This window comes from Lepidochelys kempii, chromosome 16 (assembly GCF_965140285.1).
Source record: "Lepidochelys kempii isolate rLepKem1 chromosome 16, rLepKem1.hap1, whole genome shotgun sequence".
In the NCBI taxonomy this organism is placed as follows: Eukaryota; Metazoa; Chordata; order Testudines; family Cheloniidae; genus Lepidochelys; species Lepidochelys kempii.
Genome location: NC_136395.1, coordinates 26,540,935 through 26,568,694, shown reverse-complemented (window position 1 = coordinate 26,568,694; position 27,760 = coordinate 26,540,935). Strand labels below are relative to the sequence as shown.

The following is a 27,760-nucleotide window of genomic DNA, read 5'->3' as shown; positions in this document are numbered from 1 at the left end:
GCGTGGCGGAAGGCACTTGACTTTGTGCCCAGTGCTTCATAGCACCGCTGCCACCCTGACAGTCCAGCTGCAGTGGGCTGCCCATTGGGCCGGATGTGGTTATGGGGGCGTGGAAGAGGGCTTGTCAGGCTGGAAGGGGGCTCCTCAGTCAAGCTCAGCCTCGGAGAATTGCAAAGCTGAGTCCCGCAGGCACCTGGAGAATGCTACAGGAACTGCTCTTGGCACCAGAGGGGCTGCTACATAAATCTTAGCAGTGCACAGAAGGTGCTGGGCTGTGGATTTTAGGGGACAACTTGGGACGGGCATGCATGTGTGTAAGCACGCGCATTTCTACTAGCTTTAAAGCACTCCAGGGTTCTAATCCCAGCGTTGCCCCAGGCTTTCTAGATAAGTCAGGTAACCTGCCTATAAAATACAACTAATTCCTCCCTTTCCAGTGGGTGTGACCCCCACCCAGCCTCTGAAACACCTGCAGCACCTCGAGGAGCTTGACCCAAGGTCGTTCTCCCTCACTCAAGCCTGGATAATGCAGCCAGCATTGTGGGCCCTGGTGACAGACAGTTGCATTGGCCCAGATCATCCCTTACTGGTGTAATGCTTGGAGGGAAGAAATCTCCAACAGGACTCGCTGTGCACACTAACGGGTGATGCATCACATCACCCTGTGCATAGCAGGTGTTCTCACCCTTAACCTGGCACACCACACTGGATCTATGGGAGCCTAGGCCATCAGAGTAGAGGCCAGGGCTCCTGACCAGCTCCAAGCATTGCAAGTTCCCCAGACTTGTCTCTGGTGCAGCTGCCTCTGGGGCCCTTTTGTCAGGGGCTCCATGGAAAAGCTAACAGAGCGCCTCTGAAGCAGATCAAGCATCAGTGCATTGTTGAGGGGACGGAGACCCAGAGAGGCTTCGTGAGTTTCCCCAGAGGCAGAGTCAGGACTAGAACTCAGATGCCCAGGCTGCCGCCTGCAGCCCAACCCAACTAGCTGAGCAGCAGAAGGGGGCACGAGGACAAGCAGCCATTCTGCTCCTGCTCCGCCAGGTCCAGGTCTCTAAACCCCTGGGAAAGCAGCAGTGACTACAGCCGGGCCGTGCTGGGACACCGGTTCTGGACATTGCACAAGCCCTTAGCAGGGCAGGCCATTCTCAGCGTGACTGGGTAGCGAATCCTGAGCCATGTATCTCTACTGACACTACCATGAGAAGGGCCCAGTCCAGCCCTTCGTGACAGCAGCAGGAGCTGAGGGGACTCAGAGCCATGCCAGACTGAGCTGTTAAAGCAGAGCATGGAAATCAATGGTGCTCAGATACTGGGGGGCTGGGCGCTGGGCACATACCTAGATAGGCTGGGAAAAAGCTATCAAGCCATGTGAGGAGGAGCCCCGGCAGTCTGCTGTTTTCCACACTGCCAGCCAAATGGAGGCATCAGGCCGTGGGAGAATCGATATGCACAGGCTGTAAAGGGCTAACTTCCTAAAAAAGACAGGCTCTCTCCCACCTCCCGACACTGGCCCCGAGACACGGAGCAGCTCCCAAGTCTGTAGAGAACTCACTGTCTAGGCTCCAGCGCTGTAAGAGGACTCGTGGGGGGGGGGAGGAGGAGGGAAAAACCGAAAAGGTGGCTAAGTGGCTTTTGTAGCAGAGAGGCACAATTCTCAGAGAGCTCGGTGCCTCGTGCATGTCAGACTGGTGCAGGTGGATGTGCAAAGCTTCCCAGCTGACGAGGTGTTTCTAAGCAATTCAAGGGGCAATGCCCATTTTAAGGAGCTGTTTGGTTTCACTCACTTGCTCCTCACTGGGGTCAAGCAATGCCTCTTACAGGTGCAGCCTGCAGGCCTGACAAGAGTGAGTTTTGTTTGCACCATGGCAGCGGAGGCGGCATCAGGGGTTCCCCTCAGAAAAAATACTGCACCTGCCTACTGTTAATCTGCAGGTTAGTCTGAAAGTGTGTGAGCGAGTGCGAGCACACATATTCTAGATCTGCTGCAGGTGCTTCTGTGACCCGAACGCCTACATTTCCTTCCTCCAGGGGATTTAGCGAGCGGGTCCACAGAGCGCAAGATGCCCCTGACTGCCCTCACTGCACTGGGGAGCACTGTCCCTGGAAGTGCTGCACTGGACCAGAGACTCACTTACCCAGAACTGCACAGAGGCACCCGAGAAGGTTCAGGCAAATTAACAAGTGTGAAGCCAATGCACATAAACGAAAGCATATCAAACCCCGTCTGGATGTGCTAAGACAGGAGTAAAATTGCCTTAGTTCACTGGTATATTAGAAAGTTTTTCTGGCATAGCTATGTTGGGTAGGAGAGTGAAAAAAAATTATACACCTCCAGTCAGCACAGCTATGCTGGAAAAAGCCCCAGTGTAGCCTTTGGCTGGCATGGCTTAGCCTATTTGGGGCCCTAGCAATCCCAGCAAAGCTCTCTTTTGCCGATTAAGCTGCATCTCCCTTAGGAGGTTTCCCTATATAGCTCAACTGATCTAGCTATACCAGAAAAACAATTTTCAGTGTAAACAAGGTTTTCGGTCACTTTACTTGGGGTTTAACCAGATTTAATTTATGCACATGGACTTCACCCCTTTAACTGATTTGCCTCAGTATTCCGGAGCGTCGCCAGGCGGACGTGGCCTTACATTAGAGCCAGGAGGAGCAGCACTGGGATTAGATGGGGAGGGAGTCAGAGCAGCTACAACTGGCCCACAGGAAAGCATTTGAGCAGCAGGTGCCCTGTGCCTCACTATCCTGCTCTATTCTGACACACTTTAAAGTTTATGTTTTACTACCTAATGTGCTTCTTCAGGTTAACGATTTGATGTGCCCCGTGGTTGATTATTTCTGCCCCGAGATGTGGGGAAATTGTGACATTTCCAGGTGACACCTTTTTTAAAATAAAAGGTTCAACGCACCCTGCACAACTTCTTCCCCATGGAGAGAAAACGTCATCCGGAGACCAACAGCTGCTGGTGTCCCGCCAATGCAAGGTGTGCCCCAGGCCAACTTTTACAGCCATCTACGTAACCACATCCCAGAAAAGCTTCATCGGATTTAACAGTACAAAAACAACATCCATCTATCCATCCATCCCAGCCATGTCTACAGTCCCAATCCCCGTAGTAGCGGTGATAGGTGCCAATACCCTGAATCTAGTCGAAAGAGTTCTCAGAAGAACCAGGCAAAGAAGCCATAAAAAAATTAAATCTGAGCTAATCAGTGGTGCTGGAACATTTTAAATAGTGGGGGTGCTGAAAGCCAGTCCCCTGACCCCTGTCCGTCCCCTCCCCCTGAGCTGGGACCAGGAGCAGGGTCGTGTCTCGGGGGGCCAAGGCTGGGGCCACAGCTGGGGGCGGAAGCAGGGCTGGCAGCCGGGACCCCTCAGCCACGTGTGGGGCCAGAAGTGGAGGCAGAGGGCCTGCACCCCCACATGCAGGGCCAGAAATAGAGGCGCAGGGTGGTAGCCGGGACCCCTGGGTGCGGGGCCTGAAGCGGAGGTGCGGGGCCGGGACCCAGCACGCAGGGCTGGGAGTGGAGTTCCGCATAAAAGTTGGGGGTGCTTAGTTCCTGAGCCTATGGAGTTAATGTACGCAGATGGGCCTTGGTGAAGGCACTGTGCCTTTCATTAACACAGTCTCTGTCAGTTTCCCCTTTTAATAGTCTTTAAGAGGAATAAAACCAGCACTGCACAAAACAATCCCCACTGGACAATATCTTCCTGGAGGAACTGTCATCAGGGCGCTTGAGAACTGAATCATGTTTGACTGTGAGATAGAAAGGGACACAAATTATCTTAGGACACAAAGTACATTGTGCAGAGGCTTTTGTGTTCACTGAATATTTAAACCAGAAAGGAAATATTTATTTTACTCTGATACATTTTGTCTCCCTCAATGACAGAGGCATCACAAAGCCCTCCTTTTGTCTAACTGCTGGCTTCAGAAGTCCTCAAACACATCTGGACAGTCGGAGGTGTGCATTAGTGGGGCTTGCTAATGCACCGGGGGGAAAGAATTCTCTCACACGCTGAGCTGACCAGGACGCCTTGGCCAAACTGCAAGCCCAGCAAGACAAGGATCAGTCTCACCGAAGGCTCAGGTAAGTAATATTCACAGACTGGACTCTGCCCCAGCTCCATTGATTACCACTGAAGTTAGGAACCTAAACATGCACAAGGCTCTGGGCTTCTGCCATCAGTGGTGAAGAAATGTCAGCATTACCTGCGTGCAGCTGGGTTCTCTACTTACCGGCCTGGCAAAAGCCCAGCTCTGGCACTAACTGATTGTGTTATCTTGGGCAAGTCATTTACCTAGTGAGGGTAATTACCCACTGGAACAATTTACCAAGGGGCGTGGTAGATTCTCCATCACGGACCACTTTTAAATCAAGATGGGATGTTGTCTAAATGATCTGCTCTAGGAAGGATTCTGGGGCAGCTCTCTGGCCTGTGTCATACAGCAGGTCAGACCAGATGACCACAGTGGCCCCTTCTGGCCTTGGGATCTATGAAAAGTCTTGGTCCATTTGCCCAGCTGTAAAATAGAGGGAACAGCCCTGACTTACCTCCCTGGGGCGCTGTGAGCCTTAACTCCTGCGGCGGTGTAACGTGCTTTAAAATTCTTCTCCTAGAAGGTAGTGCCAGGCACCCCAGCCAGGCAGTGTTACTAATTAATAACCATTAGTGATTATAAAGACAAAGAAGCCATGCTTTATGCTTCTTTGATTCTATGCCAGCCAACCCAATGCAACAGCCACAGTTCTAAGGGTGATTACCATTTTCTGCTGCAGAACAGCAATTCAATCAGCAGCCTCACAGGCATCTTTGGCTTCTTAAGGGACTTTGGCATACTGGCCATTTTAGGAACTGCCCTATGCTTTTCTACCCAACCTTTTGCAATTTCCAGTTTACCATTCCTCTGGGGCTTGCGGAGAAGCCCCCAGGTCCTAAGACCCCTGCCTCTCCAACACAGTAGTTCTGTTGTCTGCAATCTACGTCTCATCAGTTCTCGTCTCCTTGGCTGGCTGAATATTCATCTCTGTATAATACGGGGCACGTGTCAGCCGTTTGTCACCCAAAGCTCTCACAGGCCATTACCAAGAGTGGTAAATGTCATCACCTGCACACTGACATGGGGCTGGGAAGAGACTGAGGCATGATTGGGTCACAGGGTGAATCACCGGCAGCGTCTGGGCTAGAAGTCAAGTCTCCTGCTTCGACCACTGTACCTCACTTCCGCTCCCTGGGAAAAGAATCTTTCCTCAGACCCCTTCAGTTTGGGAGGTACCCCCTAGCTTTACCTGCACATTAGGGCTGATCTGGATGGGGCATTCAGTGCTTTGCTGCCATCTTTGCCCTTGGGCAATCCTGCATCTGGCTTTGGGAACTCAAAAAACACAGGTTTCAGAGTAACAGCCGTGTTAGTCTGTATTCGCAAAAAGAAAAGGAGTACTTGTGGCACCTTAGAGACTAACCAATTTATTAGAGCATAAGCTTTCGTGAGCTATAGCTCACTTCCTCAGATGCATCTGAGGAAGTGAGCTGTAGCTCACGAAAGCTTATGCTCTAATAAATTGGTTAGTCTCTAAGGTGCCACAAGTACTCCTTTTCTTTTTTCAAAAAACACAGGTTCTCTATAGCTCAGGGCAGGAATTTTGATCCTACCAGCATCAGCTGGTGACAGATTTTCCTTTCACAAAGCTAACAAAGGGCTCTGGCACCAATAGCCAGTTCAAAAATGCACTCAGGAGGCAGAGAGGGGTTTGCATTGCCTGGATGCATGGGCTGGGTCCCTGAACTCAGCCCAGCCAGCAAACCTGCTCTCTCTGTCAGCTGAGCACAATAGTGGGAGACTGGTGAAGATAATGGAAGAATCCAGTCAAAGTCTCTTGCCTTACTTCTGACAAGGCAGAGAGTTGGCTGCCTGGGAACCGATGGGGGCCAGCTTCTGGGCACAGCAGTGGGAATTTCTAAGCATGGCATCTGCCTTCAACAGCTGTCCAGCAAAGTGCTCCCCGCCCCGTACCAGGCAGAAGCCTCACCTCCTTGGAGCTGTGACCTTGAGCAGATTCCTTTGGTTGTGCCCAGGAAACTCCTGCAAATCTGAAGTGAGTGGTGGGCTGAGCTAGCCAGGGGAAGTTGGAACTGGCCCAGCTAGGGACAAAGGACAGGAGCAGAGCTCTGCTCTCAGGTGAAACCCCTCCCTTGGCAGCAGGAGGGAGCACCGGCCTCTGGAGAGGGGAGAATTCACTCTCTGTCTATTGATGCTACTTACAGAGCCCCCCCACCCCACTATCTGAGCACCCTCCTCTTTACCATATTTATCTTCACAACATGCCTGGGGGGTAGGGTAGTGCTATTGTACAGCTGGGGAAACCGAGGCAGGGAGCGACACCCAGGTAGCACAGAAGGATTAGCCCATCTTTCCTTCTGGGCTCCCAAGAGTGAGGAGGCAAAGCTTAGGGGCAGAGTCAGTTTCTAATTCTGCTGATTTCTAGTCCGGCCTTGGTCCTTCCTTCTCATGAAGTGTTTCCACACCGCAGGGGCCAAGATCTGCCCCACCAGGCTAGGCAAGGCATTTCAGAAGAGAAGGACATTAAGCAATTGCATTTACCTTTGGAAATCCGGCCTTTCCAACCCACACCCTCCCTGGCTTCACCTGCCGGCCACAGCACTTTCTCTCCCAGTCACCCAGCTTCAGTCACAGCCCTATCTCCCTGGGGGGTGGGAGGCGGGGAGGCGGCTTTAGCATTCCCCAAGTCAGCAAGTCTCTGCAAAGAACGCAATGTGCCTCTGCCCAGCCCTCCCAGCAAAGCGATCAATGATCCCGCCGCACCTGGCACCGCCCCCCCGAAGGAAAGCCAGATGGTGTTGTGCTTCGACGGGAAGAGCTCCATGCACTGGGTGCAGGCGCAATGCGGGTGCTTTCAAATATCTGGCCCATCTGGCACACGAAGCTGTTCTAAGCAGCCACAGGCGGTGACAGCGCTCCTTCCAGAGCACGTGGCACAAGGGGTTGGTGACTGGCAAAGTGCAGCATAGAGAGGGGTAGTGGAGATAGCAAGAAAGGTGTGCATACAGGAGCGCAGGGGTTCTCAACACGGAGAGGCGGGCTGGCCATTGCAAGATGTGGCATGGGCACACAAGACGGCTCTCAGCAAAGCATGGCTCTGGGTGTCTCGAGCACAGCCGGTACGTGCAGGGCTTGGTGGGGTTTGCAGAGCAGTGAAACAGGATGCAAGGAACACAAGATGGCGAGCTGCTGGGAGATATGGCGCTGTGCATGCAAGGAGGCCCAGGACAGGGTGAGGGTAGCTAACATCGCTTCCTTGGCACTAGCCCTGCCTGTGCAGCAAGGGAGTCTCCTAGCTGAGAGCCAGGTCAGTCTGAAATGTGGCATTTCATTGCGGCTGGGCCATACAGTGCTCTGTGGACATAAGAACATAAGAGCGGTCATACTAGGTCAGACCAAAGGTCCATTTAGCCCGGTATCCTGTCTTCTGACAGTGGCCAGTGCCAGATGCCCCAGAGGGAATGAACAGAACAGGGAGTCATCAAGTGACCCATCCCGTCGCCCATTCCCAGCTTCTGGCAAACAGAGGCTAGGGATACCACCCCTTCCCATCCTGGCTAATAGCCATTGATGGACCTATCCTCCATGAACTTATCTAGTTCTTTTTTGAACCCTGTTATGGTCTTGGCCTTCACAACATCCTCTGGCAAGGAGTTCCACAGGTTGACTGTGTTTTGTGTGAAGAAATACTTCCTTTTGTTTTAAACCTGTTGCCTATTAATTTCATTTGGTGACCCGTAGTTCTTGTGTTATGAGAAGGAGTAAATAACATTTCCTTATTTACTGTCTCCCCACCAGTCATGATTTTATAGACCTCTATCATATCCCCCTTTACTCGTCTCTTTTCCAAGCTGCAAAGTCCCAGTCTTATTAATCTCTTCTCATACAGAAGCTGTTCCATACCCCTAATGATTTTTGTTGCCCTTTTCAGAACCTCTTCCAGTTCTAATATGCCCCCCCCAAAATTTCAAGAAACACTTGAGTTGAGATTGTTTGAATGTTGCAGTCTCGACAAAACTCCATATTTTGTAATTAAAAACAGAATGAGGAGAACATTTCTGCCTGTGTGCATGGATCCCCCCTTTCTGCAGCCAGCCCTCCTCAGTGCAGAAACAGGTGGTGCAAGATGATTTTTAATACACTCAGCAAGACATTTATCCCAAGCACAAAGAGAAGAGGAAATGACGGAGGGAGAAGTTACCTGAGGATTTGAACGCTGTCAGCTCTACAGCCTGAAAGAGGGGAGAATGCTTGTTAATTGAGATTTGTTCAAGGAGGGAGTTTCCAAGCCCCCAGGAGCCCAGATCTGTTCACAGCCACATTCCCCAGGTCAGAGTGGGGCTTTTTCCCTGCCACCAGTGCAGCCAAAAGGGGCTTTGCTGCATGCGCTCTCCTTTCCCATCACTCCCTGCAGCTCCACTGCTTCACAGCTAGGGGAACAACCCTGCCCCTCATGTTCACGGAGCTTGGGTGAACTCCCCCACTGGTGCCTCCTGGGCGTTCTCCCCAGTGCCCAGCACGCGTGCTTAGGGAGAGCGGGGCCTGTGGCATGAGAGACCTGCACTGGCAGCAAGCTCTGCTGAAAGTGGGGCTCCCGTCCTTGCTTGGGGCAATGCAGTGGACTGGGCACAGTGCTAGGACATACAGAACAATCCAACGCAAGAGAGGACCAGACCGGCTGACCTAAGCCAGCTTCTCCATCTCTGACTGCACTGGATGGAGCTTAGGGCCCCCCAGAGCCGGCTGTGGGACCTAGCCAGGCCCTAGTAAAGACCACCTGCACCATAAGGCACCCTGGGGCCACCTCCTCCACCCTCTCTTCCACAAAATATTTACTAATTTAAGGCCTAATCCTGGCAATGGCTTCCCAGCATCGCCAGCCCCACGCATTCACAAATCAGGCAGGCTCCGAACAACCACAAGATTGGCTTAAAAATCACAAGGTTTGTTTAAATGATAAACTTTAGACAGGAATGGCAGAGCTGTTTCTGTCCCCTAAGCGCTGTTGACAAGGGTGGGAAGGATTCACATTCAGATATTTTGATACAAAACAGGAGGCCAACCTGATCTCTTCTTAAGGAAAACAGTATTGGCCGGCTGCAGCCTCTAGGTTCTACTATTCTTAATCTTATCATCATCAGTTTTACTTCCAGTGGGGACCTGTCCTGGCTGCCCTGTTCAGCCAGATGACAGTGAATGGTGATGACCGCTGTTCAGCTGAAATGTTTGCACAGTCCACCCAAGGGGCACAATGAAGCACCATGAGGCTAGAGGGGGTTTAAACACATTGGAGGTGCCAAAACCCCAAAACCTTTCACCAAAAAATTTGTCAAATAAAACGTGGATGAAATGCAGTGAAAACACTCTGATGTTTGCTCCTAAGGGAGCACAGCATTTTGTCATTGTAAGTGTTTTCAGATTTATTGTAAAAAATGGCTTCTTAATCAGAACGAGACTACGTTCAACGATACCATTCTGAATTCACAGCTCATGCCCGTCAATTACATAAGGGATTCAGTCAGGGAGCTGAAACAATCCATGTGACTTATGTAACTAACCTGCACCGCAGGCTAGTCAACTGCATGGTGCATTAACACACACAGAGCACAAGCTGCAACAATGCACAAATCTTACATTCAAAAATGTTTACAATATATCAGCTTCAAAATTCACGTTTCCTGAGCAGTCACTTGTGGAGCTCAAACGTTCATGAAGAGAGAACATGAAAGAGTTGCAAAAAGTCACTTGTGAAGACAAACGAATATTTAAACAAACAAACTGGCTCAGCTTTGCTTCCTCCCACACTGGCTCCTTGGATACTAGGGAATTTTGTATTTTGATTGTTGTTGAATTTGTATTGTTTAGAAAAGGAAAATAAAACATTTTAAATAAAAATATTTAAGTAACAAACAAAAAGAGAAGCTCTGGATGACCCCAGCATGGAATCAAGCTAATTCTATCTTTGCCCCAAGTCTACCAGCTAGGAAGTGCTGTGGCCTTGGCATTTAGGAAATCTACAGGCTCCTCTATTAATGCCCTGTGCATTAGAAAACTCAGGCCTCCTGGTTAATCTCTTTAGCTCATGTCTCATATTTTGTGCCAAGTAGCTTAGCAATGGTTCTAATTTACAGAGCCAGCAGCTGCCTGGGTCAGAAAAGCACCTATTGGAAAACCTGCCAGGTATTTATCACCCGGAAGAATAGCAACATTAAACAAAAATAAACCATGAGAGACAATAAATACTGATTTTACTAAGTTGCCTTGAAATAGAACAGAATGTTATCTGTAAGATAAAGAAGATAGCACTTCAAAAGCAATAAAGGAGACAGAGAGAGAGAGAAATTTTGGTGTATATCTAGACCCTTTGGTAAATTCCACACATGAAAATAGCATTATGTTTTTTTCTGAAGAAACTATAGTTAACTTCTATGTCAAGTGCACAGAACAGTGCATAATCATTTCAGTGGTGGGAATGGAAGTGGTATCAGAATAGTCACATTTAAATTATTCTCCACTTTACAGCATGCCTTGTTGAACTTGGTAGAAGATTAGTTGCTGGGAAATGAAATGGGCCAACTGAACAATATCCCATTTGCACAGAACATAACTTGGGTGCTGAAACACACCACAAGCCCTTTTCTAACTTGCTTCATTTTGGGGAGGCTTGTAGCCATGACCTCATTTCTGTCTTTTCATTCTGATTGCTCAGTTCCATTTGTGCTTTTATGGATGCCCCTGTTATAAACAGACCTGGGAGTTGATTCCCTCTGATACAGAATGGCGAAAAGAGACCACAAATGTTACCAACAAAACTAGGAATCAACATGCAGCAGAGAGACTCCCCCACCGCTCATGTGTCAAACCAACCCGCATCTCTCCCTCCCCTCTGCAGTCCAGGAGTCAGCACAAATGGGTCTAACAGGACAAGGGCCCTTTATATCCAGGAGCTGGGCATCCCCCAAACACACAGACAGTTGATTCTCTTTCTACTATTTGTCTTCCAAGGGCAGGGATAGACAGACGCCTCCTTACTCGTTCGCACGGGTGGCAGGTGCGCTGATTGCTTTCGAGCAAGCCCAGTACGATGGGGTAGAGCATGAAGGATGGCAGTCTATAAAGGGGCTACATGGGCCACTTTACACCAGAGAGTGAGATCCCCCCCCATGTCTGAGTCCATAGCTCACCCTCACCTGAGGAGCCCTCCTGGGGTGTCCGAGAACCCTAGACATGAAGACATTAGGCTGTTTGCTGTGACTCCCAGTAGATAGTGCAGGGCTGTTCCATTCTGTATGTTTGTAGGGCCTTTTGTCTAGTCTAGTTCGCGGTGCCCTGAGCCACGGGGTTTCCACCCCTTTCCCTTGGCCAACTTCCTGGCAAGAAACTGTTCAGTCTAAGAGGCTGCACTTTCTTATCATAATTTCACCCCATTATTGTTTGTCACATCTGCTGCACCACCCTCCATAGGCCAGTGATTTGCAGCCTTCAGATACTTCATTACAGGGTCCTTTTACTGGGGTAAATTCCTTCAGCTTCCCAACCCAATCAATGCTTAGCAGGAGGTGCATACCTACAGTGCTACCAACATGGCTCACAAAGTCTGCTACCACCACTGATGGACCTTCACAACTCCCCCAGGGAGGAGGTAACTGATATGAACCCCATCTTAGCAAAGGGGCAGCTGAGCCACAGACAATTACGTGATTTACCCAGGATAAGACAAGACATCTGTGACAGAGCTGAGAATAGAACCCAGGAGTCCTGAGTCCTAGCCCTTTGCTATAAACACTAGACAACACTCCCGCACTCCTGTCGACGTATCTATTCTGCATATGAAAGGTGGAAAATAATTCAAGACATTACGTACCGGTCTCTCTGGTGACATCATTGAGGAAATCCCCATAGGAATTTTAGCACCAAAGTTTCCTAAAGTGTGAAGTGAGACAATGAATGTGGATACACCTGGAGAATGGAAATGTGCATTCCTTTCAAAGGGCTCTATCATTTATTCCCCCAAAGTATCTCCCAAGGAAGTAAAGGGCCCAGCCGGGCTGACTGAAGAATTGCAAGCTAGTTTTCAGAGCTGCCAATCAGTTTGAGCCTGTGAACTTTTCTTTCTCTAGTTTAATCTAGTTTCTCGATTTCCGGCTCTCTCCCCCCCATATAAATCGATGTTAAAGTACCAACATGCTTCTCTGACTAGAAGGAAGGCCATGCTGTTCAGGGCCAGCTGCAGGGGCAGAAGCCTTAGGCACCAACTTCCAGGAGCACCATGCTGCTGTGCCCCTCAACTTCCCTCCCACCTCCAAGGCACTGGGGGTGGAGACACTGAAAACATTTTCTGCCCTAGCTGGCAAAATGGCTCAGGTCACTCCTGGTGCTGTGTCTTATGGATTGAGGATTCCCCACATCCGCTCGCCTTGAATGCATGGATGACCCATATACACAATAGGGACTGATCCCATTGAAGTCAATTGGCCTTCTACCACTGTCTTCTTCGGGAGCCAGACAGCCCCTCAGTGCTGTATTTATATTTTCATCAAAGTTTCTCTCTCACTCCAAGGAACACAAACCTAACAACATTCATGTTCACTATGATGCTGGCAGACCTGGTGCCAGCTGATGCTCAGGTGCCCATGTCTCTCAACGGACACTGACAGATGCCGTCATTATTGACAGACGAGGTATTGGAATGATAAGAAAAAGTGTTTAGAGTTTGTTGAATGCTTGTGAGATGCTCCCTGCATTAATCTCACTTCTGATATCTGTGCTCCATATTGTAAGGTAACATTTGAGCTTCTGTGACTGTATGAATGGCCATAGAGGAGAGGGATGTTAATCAGTGCAAAGAGCAGGAATTGTTATGCCCCGGCCCCCCAAAGAGGAGACACGTTGAGAGGAGACAGGCTCTGGGTGGAAACCAGAGTTTCTACAAGTGGAAACCCCCTACGTCAGGATCGAGAAAATGTCAACAAAAGGGGTAAAGACTCTTAGGCCTGGTCTACAGTGGGAAAGGAGGTTGGTATAACAACGTCACTCAGTAGTGTGAAAATCCACACCCTTGAGCTATGCAGTTACACCAACCTAACCCCCAGTGTAGAAAGTGCTATGTTTATCGGGGCTATGTTGATCGGAGAATTCTCCTGCCAACCTAGCTACTGTGTCTCAAGGAGATGGAGTATCAACACGAGTGGGAGATCCCCTCCCATCAGCGTAGTCGTGTCTTCACTGAAGCCCCGCAGTGGTGCCACGGGAACAGTTTATGTGTGGACACACCCTTGTTGTTTATCTGTGAAGATGAGTCATGCAAGTGAACTCCTCCTATCAGCTGAGTTTGCAGCTCAGAGCACATGGCAGGAGGGAGATAAAAACCTTAAACAAAAGGAGTTAGGGATCTCTCTGCTGCTTGGGGGAACAAGGTGTTTCTAGACATAAGCAAGAGATCCCCAGCTGCTTAGCCCTAGAGGTCAAATAGAGTTTGCTGATTACAGAAGCCTAGATTACCTTTTGAAACCTAAGGCTGTAACTCATTCATGGTCTATATTCACTTGTTTTAACCTTATAAATAACTCTCTATTTTCCTTTTCCTAGTTAATAAATCTTCATATTGTTTGCTATAGGATCGCCTACAAGCGTTGTCTTTGGTGTGAGCCCTAAAGTACAATTGACCTGGGGTAAGCGACTGGTCCTTTGGGATTGGGAGTGACCTGAATATTGCTGTTATCCTTGGTGTATGGGGCCGTCAATACCAGAGAGACACTCACCTGGATGGAAAGACAGACTGGAGTACCCCAGGGGACTGGCTGTGACTCCATGTTCAGGCTGTTAAAGTGCCTGGGGGGTTTGCATATGGTGCAGTTGGTTGGTGAAATCTAAGTCTAGACCTCACAGCCCATCAGGGTATGTGTCCTGGTTTGGAACAGCCTGCCCTGACATTGGCACTCATACTCTAGAGTCACCATTGGGAACTTCATAACCATGTCAAACTTTCCAACTCCGTGGTGTTTTAGAGGGTTCAAAACAATAATGCAAGGGATGAAATTGCATGAAAACTGGACCCTCTGGAAAGGTCAGCGTACCTTCCCCCGTGCTCTGAATCTGTGCCAGCAGCACTGGCAACCTGAAAACAAAGCTGAGGTCCCAGAAGGGGCTCTTTACCTTTGTTGGTAATGTTCTTCAGGGGGGGATCTTTCTGCACAGGGCTGGACAAGGCGCTCTCGGGCGCGGAGGGACTCAGCTTCCCAGTCTCCCAGGAAGCTGTATTTCTTGGACTTGACAGATAATTGATCGGATGAGAACAGTTCTGCAAAATGACAGAGAAGCAGGACAACCCTCAGGAATCCGCGACACATCCGCCTTTAAAGGATTTTGATACCATGCATCATTTTAAAAATCTGCTGCAGCTGTTTTCTTAACTCTCACCTCCTTGCCGATAAGGCCACTCTTCAGTCCGTGTGGATTCTCCAGGGAGGTCTGCAGCAACCGCCCAAACTGCAGAACCAGTGGCACGTTCTCCTCCACCCTCCCCAGTACTGTTCAGGAGGAAAATGATGTCCCCCGACTCCAGGTTTCTGAATATGCCAGGTCCATTCAAAAGACATTCCCAGGGCCAAGTTTTGTCATACAATGCATGCCCTAAGGATTCCCAGGGCCAAGTTGTGTCCTACAATGCATGCCCTGAGGGAATCAGGGAGAGCCCAAATGTACCCCAGAGAGCAGACTTTGGCTACAAACCTGGATTTAAAGGGGTACTGTGGAATGTGATAACTCCATGTTTTAAAGATCAAAGTCTCACATCAACCAGAGCAAGGGGAGAGGCCTTTTGCCTGGCCTTGGAGTCAGTCACATCCTACAAACCTGTGATGTGATAACTCAAGCTGCCCTGTTTTGTGGATCAAAAATGCGTCCACGCCCAACTCACACACACAACAATCCACAGATGAGGCATGATGGGAAATTTCAGCGTTTGAGCCTTTCTTTAGAGTTTAGTCTGAAATCCCTGGAGAGACTGTGGAGGGCTGAGAAGGTTTGGCCAGCTGCGAAGAAGAAATCAGCACGCCCTATAGGCTACATGGCTACCAGATGGGGTTGATAATCCCAGTTGGTAGTGAGGGATGCCCACTAGATTCTATGCTTTAGATTTGGGGGAGGGGACACAAACTGGGTTTCCTAGAAATCCACCATTGTGAAAAATGAAAAAAAACCCCATCCTCTGAAACCAGCTTGTGTTTAATGAAACCGAAGCAGCATCTCTGCCTCACACTTACTGTGAATGAGAGCGCTTTCTTCTTCTCCTTCATCCTCTGTATGGCGTTCCTCACCTGAAAGTTGAGCAGGGTCATGAGACAGGGCCCGTGCTGTTCCGATAAAACAACAACATCCTCCGGACAAGTCAAGGGGGCAAAAGCAACAGCTGTTGCAGGAGCAAAGGGCCAGGACAGAATATTAACCTTTGCATTTGATAAGATTCTGGTTACCAGTTTCATTTCTAATATAGGACTGTTCCGAATATGGATCAAAACCGAGTGAGAGCTTCCTCTTACCTCACTGTTATAGATTGCATAGACCAGGAAGATGTACAAGCCCTAAAAACAAGAGAAAATATAAAATATTACGGGCTTGCAATAGACTGACCATTTTGAAACAGGGGAAGTAAGACACTGCTACTGTGTGCCCGGACGGCGCCTAGCGCAGGGGTAGCTCCTATTATTGTTCCTTGTGATGCCACCGGAACATACATGCTTCAGAAATCTCAGCACTCAGACCTGCTAGGGTTCATCTCCAAGCCAGTATTGTGCTCTGCTCACAGCCGGCTGGATCTCCAAACTGATTCCACCCCAAACCTCAAACTCTACTTCTCAATACTTGTTCCACTCCCTGCTCTGATTGTGAAACAGACGACTCCCATCAGGTTTGTCTCTGCAATCTCCGTCTTCTAACACGTCCCCTTCAAGAAGTGGAAGAGAACTATGGGAATGGACTCTCAATACGGAATGATCCCTATACGCACTGGCTGCTACTGTGAGTGTGGACAGATCCTAGCACAAAGGGGGCCCTGAGCTTGGTGGGTCCCCAGCACTACGTTAATAAATGTGATCCATGGCAATAATAGACAGAACTCAGATGACTTCATTCAAGAGCAGTTAAAAGGAGAAAGAGTCTTTTCATTCCTCCCCACCCCTTCCTTCTGCTACCATTGCAGCATCCACACACACTTGGTTTTGCAGGGATGTAGGCACAGTCCCTGGCAGGCAGGCAAATAAGCACCTAGCGCCTTCCGTGCCCAGGGGCTGCTCTATTGCTCTGTGATGGAGCTGGATGGAGCTGAAGAGCAATTGCAGCTGTCAACCCACTGACTCCATCAGGCCTCCCTACCACTCCCAAGCCCAGGGTTCCCCGCTTCATTCAGTGGTGAACGGGAAAATCCCTCCAGAAATTACTAGGTGGAGCTCCCCTCCCCCCCTCAAAAACATAAACGCGGGGAGACAACCCCTGTGTGGGAATGAGTGAAATTCAGGAACTAGACATCCCTTCCTGACAACTGAAGTAGCCACAGAGTGAGCCCAGATGGATGCAGCCTTTGCGTGGGCAGGGCAGAGCAGAGCAAGGTGATGAGGCCTTTTCCTTTTCAGTGTGATAGTCTATTGGTGACAGACCATGGCAGCTGAGTGGTCGCCAGATAAGCCAGGGGCTGCTTGGGGGGGGGGGTCCTCTGTCCTCCTCTAGCAGCAGCCAGACTATCAAGAGTGAGGAGTGCACAGCCAAGGCTAACACAGCTCTGTCTTTTAGCTCACGCAGCAGTGGCTCATGCGTTAAGGGTAAGAGGTGCTGGACTTGATCCCCACTGAGCCATGTCAGTATTACAGCCCGTGCTAGGGAGATTCAAGGTAAAATGCGAGGCAGATCCAAACCTTCCTACCAAGGTAGTATTGTGAAACCCAAACCCACCACGCTTGTCCTCCCTCCCCACTCAGAGAGGGCTAGAGATTGGAGTATGGACCTCATGCTGTCAACTCCACAGAAGCTCAGCCACCACCAGTGTGACTCCAAAATACGGAGCACCAGTCAGAACCTCATCCCCAGCCTGCTGTCCAGTAGAGAAACAGCTGTAACAAGACACAGGCCTAGAAAGAGCACCACCTAGGGGTCAAAACTGGGCTAAGCACCAGGGACTAATTACAGCTTTACACAAAAGAGTTTGTCCATAAAGGCAGTCCGATCTGGCCCACCAGATTTATGTTACATCTGCCGAGTGTTTGTTATCGCAGCTAGATAAATCAGCAGCAGTAAGAAAAGTCATTCATCTCGTCTTCAATGAGCCTTGCTCTGCATCTGAAAACTCCTGGCAAGCACAGTGGTAGCAATACCCTGGCGTGGTGCCATGACCTGTCCTTCAAACAGCAGAGTTGGTCACTCCTACAGACCAGATTTCTGGTGCGGCTGCCAAGACAGGTCTTCCTTGAAATAATCCTTTTGTACAGAACTGGGAGGAGAGGTGGTGATGTCGGCTGGGAGGGGAGCCCGGGAGAAAGAAGGCCCAGCTGCAGAGAGACTGAATGTGGATAAAATATGGAAGAGTGTTAAACTGGCACAAAATAAATCACAAATCCAGTCCCAGAATTTGCAATTTTCAAATTTGCAGAATTTGCAGATTCTCAAAGCACTTTGCAAACATAGTTGTCTTTTCATGATAGGTGTGTGCAGCGCCTTGCACAATGCGGCCCTGACTCCTGACTGGCACAACCACAACAGAAATACTCAATAGTGAGAAGACAATCTCTAAAGCCTCAAACTTCAGTGGTGAGCAGGTCACAATGGACTAGGGTAGGACAGTGAGAGTTAGGAGAGCTGGACTCTATTCCCAGTACTGTCACCGACCTGCTGTGGGACCTTGGCCTTCACCACTCAATGCCTCAGTTTCCCCATCTGTAAAAATGGGGATAGTGACGCTTACCCATCTTTGCAGAACATTTGGGGTGAAATCCTGGCTCAACCGAAGTCACTGGCAATGGCTGTAACGGAGCCAGGATTTCACCCAAAACTCTGCAGATGACATGTGTCCTATAGGCGGGATTTTTGAAAGCACTCTTCACTTGTCTAACGATGCTGCCACCGAGCACTGGTGGAACAAGGTGAGCACTTCTGAAAAGCCCCCTGCAAGTGCTAGGAAGGGAGGGGATAAGGGCACACCCTGTGCGCTATTCTACTCAGAGAACTATTATGAGAACAAACACTCCCTGCTGCAGAATGAGTGTTAGTAATTGTTTGTTAGGCCTGGCGATGTGCCTGGCGCTATCCAGGACATGACAGCCACAGAGAGCACACCATCTAATTCCAGAAACTCAAAGATCTATTGGTTAAAAAGTCAGGCTCTTTAAAATGTGAAGTGTAAAAAATAACTCGATAGGACGGCCTACCACACAGAGTTCAGTGAAAATAAATCTGTGCAGCATGAAATTTAAGTGGATCCGCACACAAGCTGTGGGAAACGTGATGAAGAGGACATCCCAGCAGTGATGAGTCTCGCGCCCAATACATCTCTTGGCTCGACAGCCTGGCCAGGTGGCCAAAGTGGCAAAACCCAAAACCAGACAGTGTGGGTCTTGGCCCAGAGGAGCCAGCATCACCCGTTACCCAGCCGAGCGGGACCAGACTGCCCGATTCCTCCATCTGCACCTGCTGCTGAGACGCAGCCTGCGGGCCATCTCCCGGGGGCAGGAACGATCACTTCCAGATTCTTTACAAATGGGATCAGTTTGGTCACTCGGTCCTAACGTTTTGCATGTCTTAGTCACACCCTGCACGGCCACCCCGGGCTCCCAGCAGGATTGCCCACATTATTGAGGAAGCTGCCGTTATACGGTGAGGGCACAGGACTGACAATCGGGAGGTCTGTGTTCTACTCTTCCTGCTGCCACTGCCTTGGGCAAGTCCCTTCACTTTGTCTTGACGTCCCTGTCTGTAAAATGGGGGTAGCACTTAAACCAAGTACAGTTAGTCACCAGATGTCAAAGGAGATTTTGGCCTTCTGTAGCAGCTGCCGTACGCAGATTTCAAGCACAGCTCAACACTCCCAATGCTGTTGGCAGGAAGGTCCCTACTTTAGAGACGTGGAGACTGACATGCAGAGGGGTAAGTGACGTGGTCAGAGCACAGAGCAAGCGAGTCAGGAGTAGAACCCAGGAGTGCTGACGTCCTGTTTGCTGTCCCAGCCACCAGACAACTCTCCCCTCCCCTCGCTCAGCCATATGCCACGTGAACTCATGCAAAGCGAGAGCCACTGGGCATGCATTATGGCACATGGCACACAACTCGTTTCAGAGACTGTCTCCTCCCATCTCCTCCGCAACACAGCACAGAGAGAGGAATCAAGTATCAGCACATCACCCCAGGACCATAGCAAGTCAAGCTCAAACCCAGATTTCATAACGTATTTGGTTGGCTGTGATGGGAGGGGGAGGCAAAGGAGTGAGTCTTGGGTGATAAATTCTGCAGGATGCCATTTGGGCGGGGAGCTGGGAAGAGAAGAGTGGGCTGTTCTGAAAGTGCCCCATGATTTTTAAGAGGCCAGAGACCCTGCACATCTTTGCCTAGACGCACTGTTAAAAAAAAGACCCCCTGGTTAGGAGGTTGAGGTAGACCACTTGCTAGAGGGGTTTTCAGTTTGGTAGCTGGACCAAAACATTTTTAAAAATTTCCCTCAGGTCGACCCAAACCAATTTTTTTTTTAAATTTTTCGGCAGAATGAAAGTTAAAAATAAAAAGTTAATTTCAGTCTGAAACACATATTTTGTTTAGTTTTTGAGGTTTTTTAAATTTTTTAAAAGTATTAAATAAAACTTAGTGAAATTCCAAAATTAAACATCTTTCCAAAACTAAAAGGTGAAACATTTTGTTTTGGAAATGCCAAAATGAACCGTTCCCACATTTCGGACTTTGTGTTTGGTTCTTTGACCAAAACAGTTCGCTGATGTTGATCCAAATTTGTAAATGGTTTCGGCCAATCTGAACCTGCATTTATCAGCGAAAAAATGATTTGTATAAAATGTTTTGCCCAGCTCTAGTTTTAACCCCTAAACCTGCCAGAAGCTCCTACCCCAGCTCCCCGCTACAAGGCAGAGGTCCCACTGCAAGTCTGGTAGGTGCAGAATGGAGGGACGGGGGGCAGGGAGGGGGCAATGTGAGCTGCACTTTAACGGTAGAAGAGCTGCATGTGGCTTGCGAGCCACAGTTTGGCCACCCCGGTTTTACACTGTAGTCAAGTCACCTTTTGACCTTCTCTTTGTTAAGCTAAATAGATAATGCTCACGTTTCCTAATCCTTTAATCATTCTCATGGCTCTTCTCTGAACCCTCTCCAATGTATCACCATCCTGCTTGAATTGTGGACACCAGAACTGGACAAAGGATTCTATCACATCAGTGCCAAATACAGAGGTAATATAACCTCCTTACTCCTACTTGAGATTCCCCTGTTTGTACATCCAAGGATTGAATTAGTCCTTTTGTTCACTGAGTCACACTGGGAGCTCACATTCAGCTGATTATTCACCATAACCCCAAAGTCTTTTTCAGAGTCACTGCTTCCCGGCTAGAGTCACCCATCTTGTAAGTCTGGCCTGCATTCTTTGTTCCTGGTTGTATAACTTTATATTGGCTTTATTAAAACACATAGTAAGGCCCAGCTTGACAAAGCCCTGGCTGCGATGATTTAGTTGGCATTGGTCCTGCTTTGAGCAGGGGGTTGGACTAGATGATCACTTGAGGTCTCTTCCATCCCTAATCTTCTATGATTCTATGATTGTTTGCTTGTGACCAGCTTAACAAGCGATCCAGACCTGTCCTCTTCATTATTTTCCACTCCCCTTTTTTATGTCACCTGCTAACTTTATTGGTGATGATTTTATGTTTTCTTCCAGGGCCTTGATAAAAATGTTAAATAGCACAGGACCAAGAGCCTGTGGGACCCGACTAGAAACACACCCAAACAATGATGATTTACAATTACATTTTGAGAGCTATTAGTTAGCCAGTTTTTAAATCCATTTAATGTGTGCCATGTCAATTTCATATCATTCTAGTTTGTTAATCAAAGTGTCAGCATGGTACCAAGTCAAATGCCGTATAGAAGTCTAAAAATATTTCATCAGCACTCTTACCGTTATCAGCCAAACTTGTAATCTCATCAAAAAAAGATATCAAGTTAATTTGACAAGATCTATTTTCCATTAAGCCATTAATTATATACCTCTTTTAATTCTTTATTAATTGAGCCACATATCAGCCACTCCACTACCTTGCCTGGGATCAATGTCAGACTGACAGGACTGTAAATACCCAGGTCATCCTGTTTATCCTTTTTAAAAATTAGTACAACATTAGCTTTCTTCAGGTCTTGTGGAACTTCCCCAGTGTTCCAAAACTTACTGAAAAATCAGCATTAACAGTCCAGCGACTGCCTTAGCCAGCTCTTTTAAAACTCTTAGATCCAAGTAATCCAGACATACGGATTTTACAATGTCTAACTTCAGTCATGGCTGTTTAACATCCTCCTCAGATACTACTGGAATGGAAACAGTGTTATCATATGATGTGACTACATCATTTGTTTTTTCCCCAAATAAAGAACAGAAATATTATGAACACTTCTGCCTTTTTTGCATTATTATAGATAATTCTATCTTTTCCATCTAGTAATGGACTAATACCATTGTTAGGATTCTTTTTTTCCTAAGATACTTTAAAAATTCCTTATTCGCTTTAACTCTGCTGGTCATAGAGTTCTCCTTGTGTCCCTTTGCTTCCCTTATCAGTTTTCTATAATTCCTAGCTTCATGATTTATATTAAAAATGGTCATCTGCCCTTTTCTTTCATTCATTATATATTATGTTTCTATTTTTATAGCTGCTTTCACCTCCCCTCTAATTTAGGTCTTTTTAAAATCCATACAGCCTTCTTCCTCAATTATGGGGGATTGTGGCTTTTTGGGCATCTAGTAAAGTGTTCTTAAACAATTCCCAATTATTATTAATATTTTTCTGATTAAATTCTTCCTTGGAGCTGATTTAGCTCATATTTGCTTTTAGCTTTGTGAAATTGGCCTTTTTAAAGCACCAAGTCTATCTGTCACCGGTCTGGACTTTATTCTGTTTGCACATTATAAATGTGATCAAGTCATGATCACTTGTACCTAAGTGACTATTAATTTTTAGTTCTATGATCAGTTCCTCTTCATCTGTCAAGATGAGGTCTAACGCGGACCTCCCCTGTGTTGGATGTAGCACTTTTTGAGTTAGGAAATTATCATCTCTATTATTTAGAAATTCCAAGGATGTTTTAGTACTGGCAGCATGAGACAATTGTTTTACATTCAGGGATGCCTCTGTGTGTGCACCACTTCTAGAACGTTTACAGACTGTCGCTGTAATAATGTATGTTGTCCAGTCAAGCATCTCAAAGTGTTCAACCTCAGTGAATTTAGCCTCAATCCCCCCACCCCACCGAAGTATTATTGTTACTAACCCTATTTTATGGATGGGGAAACTGAGGCATAGAAAGGTATAGAGACTATTCAGCACCACAAAAGGAGTCTGGGATAGTAATGTCAATGGAAGCCACGGCTCATGACTCCCAGGCCTGGACCAACCACAGGACTATCCTTCCTGGCTCCTAGGTCAATAAAGACAAAGGCTGCTATTTGGTGTTATATAAAACACTCCCTCATAAGGCAGTCACCTTTACCCACCGTTCTGGCATTTACCATCTCTGACCATATTTGAAACCATGAGTGAGCATGGAAGCCATTGTCGGTGGCCAGCCAGTCTTCTAAGTAACACGCCAAGGGCAGCAGTTAACACAGCATGGCAGCCTGTAACACTGCTCGTCAGTGGCTTGTTTTCTTCCTCCACTGACTGGTTAGGAGAATGATTAGGTGGATTTGGCATTGACATGTGAACTAACCTTGAAGACAGATCTGAATTTCCACAGACAAACAGAACACAAGTCAACAACAACAAAAAGTTGTCTGCTACCACATTGCTACATGAATAAACAAATGCACTTTAAACGCAAGTCAAAGGTGATCTGCTGAAGAAATCTTTTTGAATAGGCCAAGCAGCAGAGAGATTGAAAAGTGATGTTATCTCTGCTTTCCCTTTACTCTGTAGCCTTCTGGTCAGGATCCCAACTCCTCCTCCTGGGTAATCTTCTAATTAGAATGACCTTACTTGGCATAGGGGAGAAGGCAAACAAAGACAATATATTCATGAGCTAAACTCTCCGGGCCCCACTGTTTGACTGTACTGCAAGCAAGGGCGCCTCTGCTGTGATTTATGACAAAGTGATTACAAAGATGTTTTTTTAAGAAGACGACAAAGAAAGAAAGGGGAAAAAATAAGCAGCAGCTTGAATGGAGACTGGAGAGAAAAAAGTAGCTCTGAACTAATATGAATCTTGCCCCTTCAAACACCATTCAGTGCAGCACTCAGCTTCCATCTCACTTCAGCAGTGGAGTTTAATGTGATTCATGATAGATGAACTCTCAAGAAATTTGTCATCCTGAGGATGGCATTTAAAAATGTAGGGATCATCCCCTTCATCCCTGAACTCTCTGCCGTCACTTGAAAATTGTGACCTAACTGTGGCTCACAACAATGGACTACAGCACAGTGGCTAGTGTGAAATGAGGATGGCAGACCAGTTCCCGGTGTGCATGACACAACAGCCACGGCTAGGCAACCCTGTTTCTGGTGTAACCAGAGAAGCCAAAGGCTGAATAGGCCACGGAAAGCAAACTCCCCTGGCACCAGCGGGGTGACCCCTTCCAGCCAGGGATGAGGCACATTAGCAGTGCACAATGAGGAAGCGGGTGCTGCAAGTCCTGGGGATAAACAGAGGAGGGCAGCCCCGAGGGCTGTCAGATCTGGCCACGTCCATGAGAGCTAAATGAACACAAGAGCGGAACCCTCACCCCCTGTGCCCGCAGAGACACAACAAGGAACTTGGGGGAGGAGCAGGGGAAATGCTATCCACAGAACAAGGCTGGGGGGAGGCAGGCAGGACAAAGTGAGATTCCCCACCAAGCCCAGGTTCTCCACACTAGCATTCAGGAATGAACAGAAAATTACCACAAGCTCTTCCATAGTGCAGGCCCAGGACAGGGTGTTGGAAGAGGTTAAAATGCACACAGCTGGGAAGGACAGCAGGACTCTGGGGCTCAGCATGGGACCAGAAGCGGGACTCCATGTTTTAATCTGCTTCCCTCCATTTACTTACACAGAGACCATACTCTTTAATTCTGACCGTTCTGAAGGGTTTTGTCCCAGTTGGGAAATAGGTTTGTTTTAATCTTACATCTAATGTGGATTTAAAGAGTGCTGGTGCTGTTCTCTGCCCACCTCTGAGCTACACCTTTACAGGAGTGAGGTTGGAAGGAGACAAGAAGCATTGACACTATATTTAATAACAGCCGACAGGCCTCCTGTCAACCTCCCGACATCCTTAATAGCAGAAACATGGAGAGGTGGCCTTTGGCTGGCCTTGGGCCTTCACCATCTGACAGCAAACGGATGTGCGTTAGCAGCACCTCACAGCTGGACAAGCTCCAGCAACAGGCAGAAAATTCATCTTGCGCACGTGGCAATAATGGCTTCATTTCTGCTACTGGAAACTTGGAGTCATTATTGAAGTGAAACCTGCCAAATATGCCAGAGTTAGGGGCCACAGGCCTCTCCCACCCCACATCACAAAGATGCCATCAGGACCATTTTCTATTTTACAGCAGGAAAAAATTAAATAGACATTGAAAGCCTTTGAATCTCAGTCATCCAAATTTTGGATTCACGATACAGGAGTCAGCCAGGCTGCTCTCTTGGTTTCCAGTGCCTCTGATTTTGGAGTCATCACAGAGCATTCGTGAAGGAGTTTGTCAAGTGCATACATGAATGTGAAGCGCAGAAGGATGGGAACTGCCATCTGGGGCCATTTCATTGTTATTATTAGAGCTGGGTGACATTATTCATCAAAACCTGCTTGGGCAAAAAATGCAGATTCTGTGAAATCAAAACATTTCACTAATTTATGTCGATTTTGCCAAATTCTTCAGTAAAAAAACCCATAAGAATTCTTTTAAACAAATCAAAACGTTGTGTTTGGACACCTTCTCAATGAAATGTTTTGATTTTTCCATTCAAATTGACTTTTCATTTAGAAATTTTCTTTTATTATATTTTTTTAATTTCAACATTAAAAACTACTCAGAATTGAAACAAAATGTTTAATTTCAGATCATTCAACCTGAAAGGTGGAGGTTTATTCTGATTTTTGATTCACCAAAGCAAAACTGTTTTCAATTCAACCTTAAACTATTTTAAATATTATTCTCCCCACCCTCATGCACATTATAGAGCTGATCCAATGCCCACTGAAGTCGATGGGAAGCTTTTTACCAATTTCAATAGGCTCTGTGTCCGCCCCTTCATCCAATTTAATTTAGGCCCAGATTCAGGTAAGTATCACTATTTGGCACAGCACTGTGTGTTTAAAATTAGGAACATGCTCAAATATCTTCCAGAACTGGAGGTCTTAGGGCCTGGAGAAAGCCCATTAAAATCAGCAGGAATCTTTCCATTGACCTCAGTGAGGTTTGTGTTACGTCTTTGGTTTGCAAGCTCCCCAGGCTAGAGATCCTGTCTTCTCTCCGTTGGGGAAGGGCCTCTCATCTAATAACAATTAACAGTTGCTGTCTCTTAATAAAGAATTCCTCCCTTTATCCATCCATAATTATTTCTCTGGCCAGCGTCAGGACCAACTGTGCTTCTCTAGCTCCATCTACAGCTTCTTTCTTTCCAGATTTAGTAAGCCTTTCGCACATCATGTGGCTGACGCTTTGAGACACATTGTGGGCCTGCTGCGTATTCTGTGACTTTACTCTGCTCATGATCTGGGGATCTGCTTTGACGCCAGGGTCATATGAATGGCTATTTCTCAGCTGCACTGAGTCCAGGATTGCAGAGAGCTGCTGGCTGTTACATTTCTAACAGGACTTGGTACCATTCTCTTTCCCAAATTGGGGCTAGGAATGGCCTTAAATTCCCTTAAGGAAACCAACAAACTTGTGACCCCAAGAAACAAAATTAAATATGGTTTTCAAATAAAGTTCGTGGTGTGGTTCCATTCTCTCTTGGGGGACTATTATTATTATTATTAGTTATTTGTACTGCAGAAGTGTTTGGGACTCCTGGTCCAGGACCAGAACCCCGTTGTCCATGGTGCTGTACAAACACAGCAAAGAGTCAGTCCCTGTGGCCTGCAGACCAAGTCTGATCTGTGGCATCCCACAGCCAATGCCCTAGACACTACAGTGCCCGCACACGGTGCTCCACTCTGAGCACAGTGGAGGCTGCCATTTCCACAGGCTGCACTTCCAGACTCAAGACGATGGCAACTGCAATCTATTTGTGGTACAGGTTTCAGAGTAGCAGCTGTGTTAGTCTGTATTCGTAACAAGAAAAGGAGGACTTGTGGCACCTTAAAGACTGACAAATTTATTTGAGCATAAGCTTTTGTGAGCTACAGCTCACTTCATCGGATGCATTCAGTGGAACCTCAGAGGTGCCAATGAAGATCTGGGCCCATTGCACACAGGCACTGTGCAAACCCATCTTGAGACACGGGCGCTGCCCTGCAGAGCCTACAGACAGCACGAGAGGGGAAGCAGCAGCAGGGGCAGGCAACATGACATACCCAAGGTCACACAGCAAGTGAACGGCGGAGTCAGGAATAGAATCCAAGGTCTCCTGACTCCCAGCCCAGTACCGCAGCCACTAGACCGCAATGTCTCAGTTACTCCATGTTATGCAAATCAGACCCATCCCTTGTGTTCCTAATGCAGCCCTACTTGGACAAAGTGTGGGCATCTTTGGGATCAGCTGCAGGACCCTTCATGATAAGGTTTTTAAGGATGAAGTGTTTTAGTTCAGAAATGTACTTAATTCCTAATAACCCAGAATGCGAGACATCCAGGAATAATGTCTGTTTAGCCACAGTTAGACACCAGGGAGAGAAGTGCTGGGCCAGACATCTCAGAGGGTTGTATGTGGACCATCCCTGATGAGCACTATTCTTGATGTCAGTGCTGGAGTTCATAGTGTGTGTAGGAGTTAGGCTTGTTTCACTGATGCAAGCTGCAATTAGAATGTCTGCCTCGGAGCTTCATTAAAATGAAACGTTACACAGTAGTAAATTCTCCAGTAAATGACCAAAACAAAGCTCAGATGAGATATTTTATGAGGATATAAATTTAGAAGAGTCATTCCAAAGCCATGATTTAATGTCAGGAAATCTAATTATGAGAAACAAGATTTAAACGGCAAAACCGTAACACCAGTCAGCCAACCCAGAGATTCAGGGAGTGGGCTGCAGGGAGCGTTAAATAAACACTCTACACAGGGCTGCATTTCACACCTCGTTATTATTTACTTAGGTTCCTCAGATGCTGAAGGAGAGCTTGGAAAAGCCCACTGGTTCTCCAGAGGTGACAAATGCCTCTGGACATTAGAACAGAGATGGGACTTAACTACCCAAGGTACATATCCCACTGCACTTATCCTGAAAACACCTCCCATTCTGGAGGAAACAGCTAGCTTGTCTAGTCTGAAGAATTCCCTGTGTACTGTCTCTCTTGCACGGTAACCCTACCA

General features: G+C 47.6%; 1 protein-coding gene across 1 annotated transcript in view; it reads right to left on the bottom strand.

The window, feature by feature from the left end:
* Positions 1 to 27,760, bottom strand: part of ADGRD2 (adhesion G protein-coupled receptor D2) — a 62,156-nt gene that overhangs the window by 5,247 nt on the left and 29,149 nt on the right. The window contains exons 21-24 of the mRNA XM_073314537.2: positions 15,605 to 15,646; positions 15,329 to 15,382; positions 14,220 to 14,364; positions 8,266 to 8,296 (exon numbers count right to left, since the gene is read on the bottom strand). Coding sequence (XP_073170638.1) covers positions 8,266 to 8,296; positions 14,220 to 14,364; positions 15,329 to 15,382; positions 15,605 to 15,646 — 272 coding nt within the window. The remainder of the gene's footprint in view (positions 1 to 8,265; positions 8,297 to 14,219; positions 14,365 to 15,328; positions 15,383 to 15,604; positions 15,647 to 27,760) is intronic.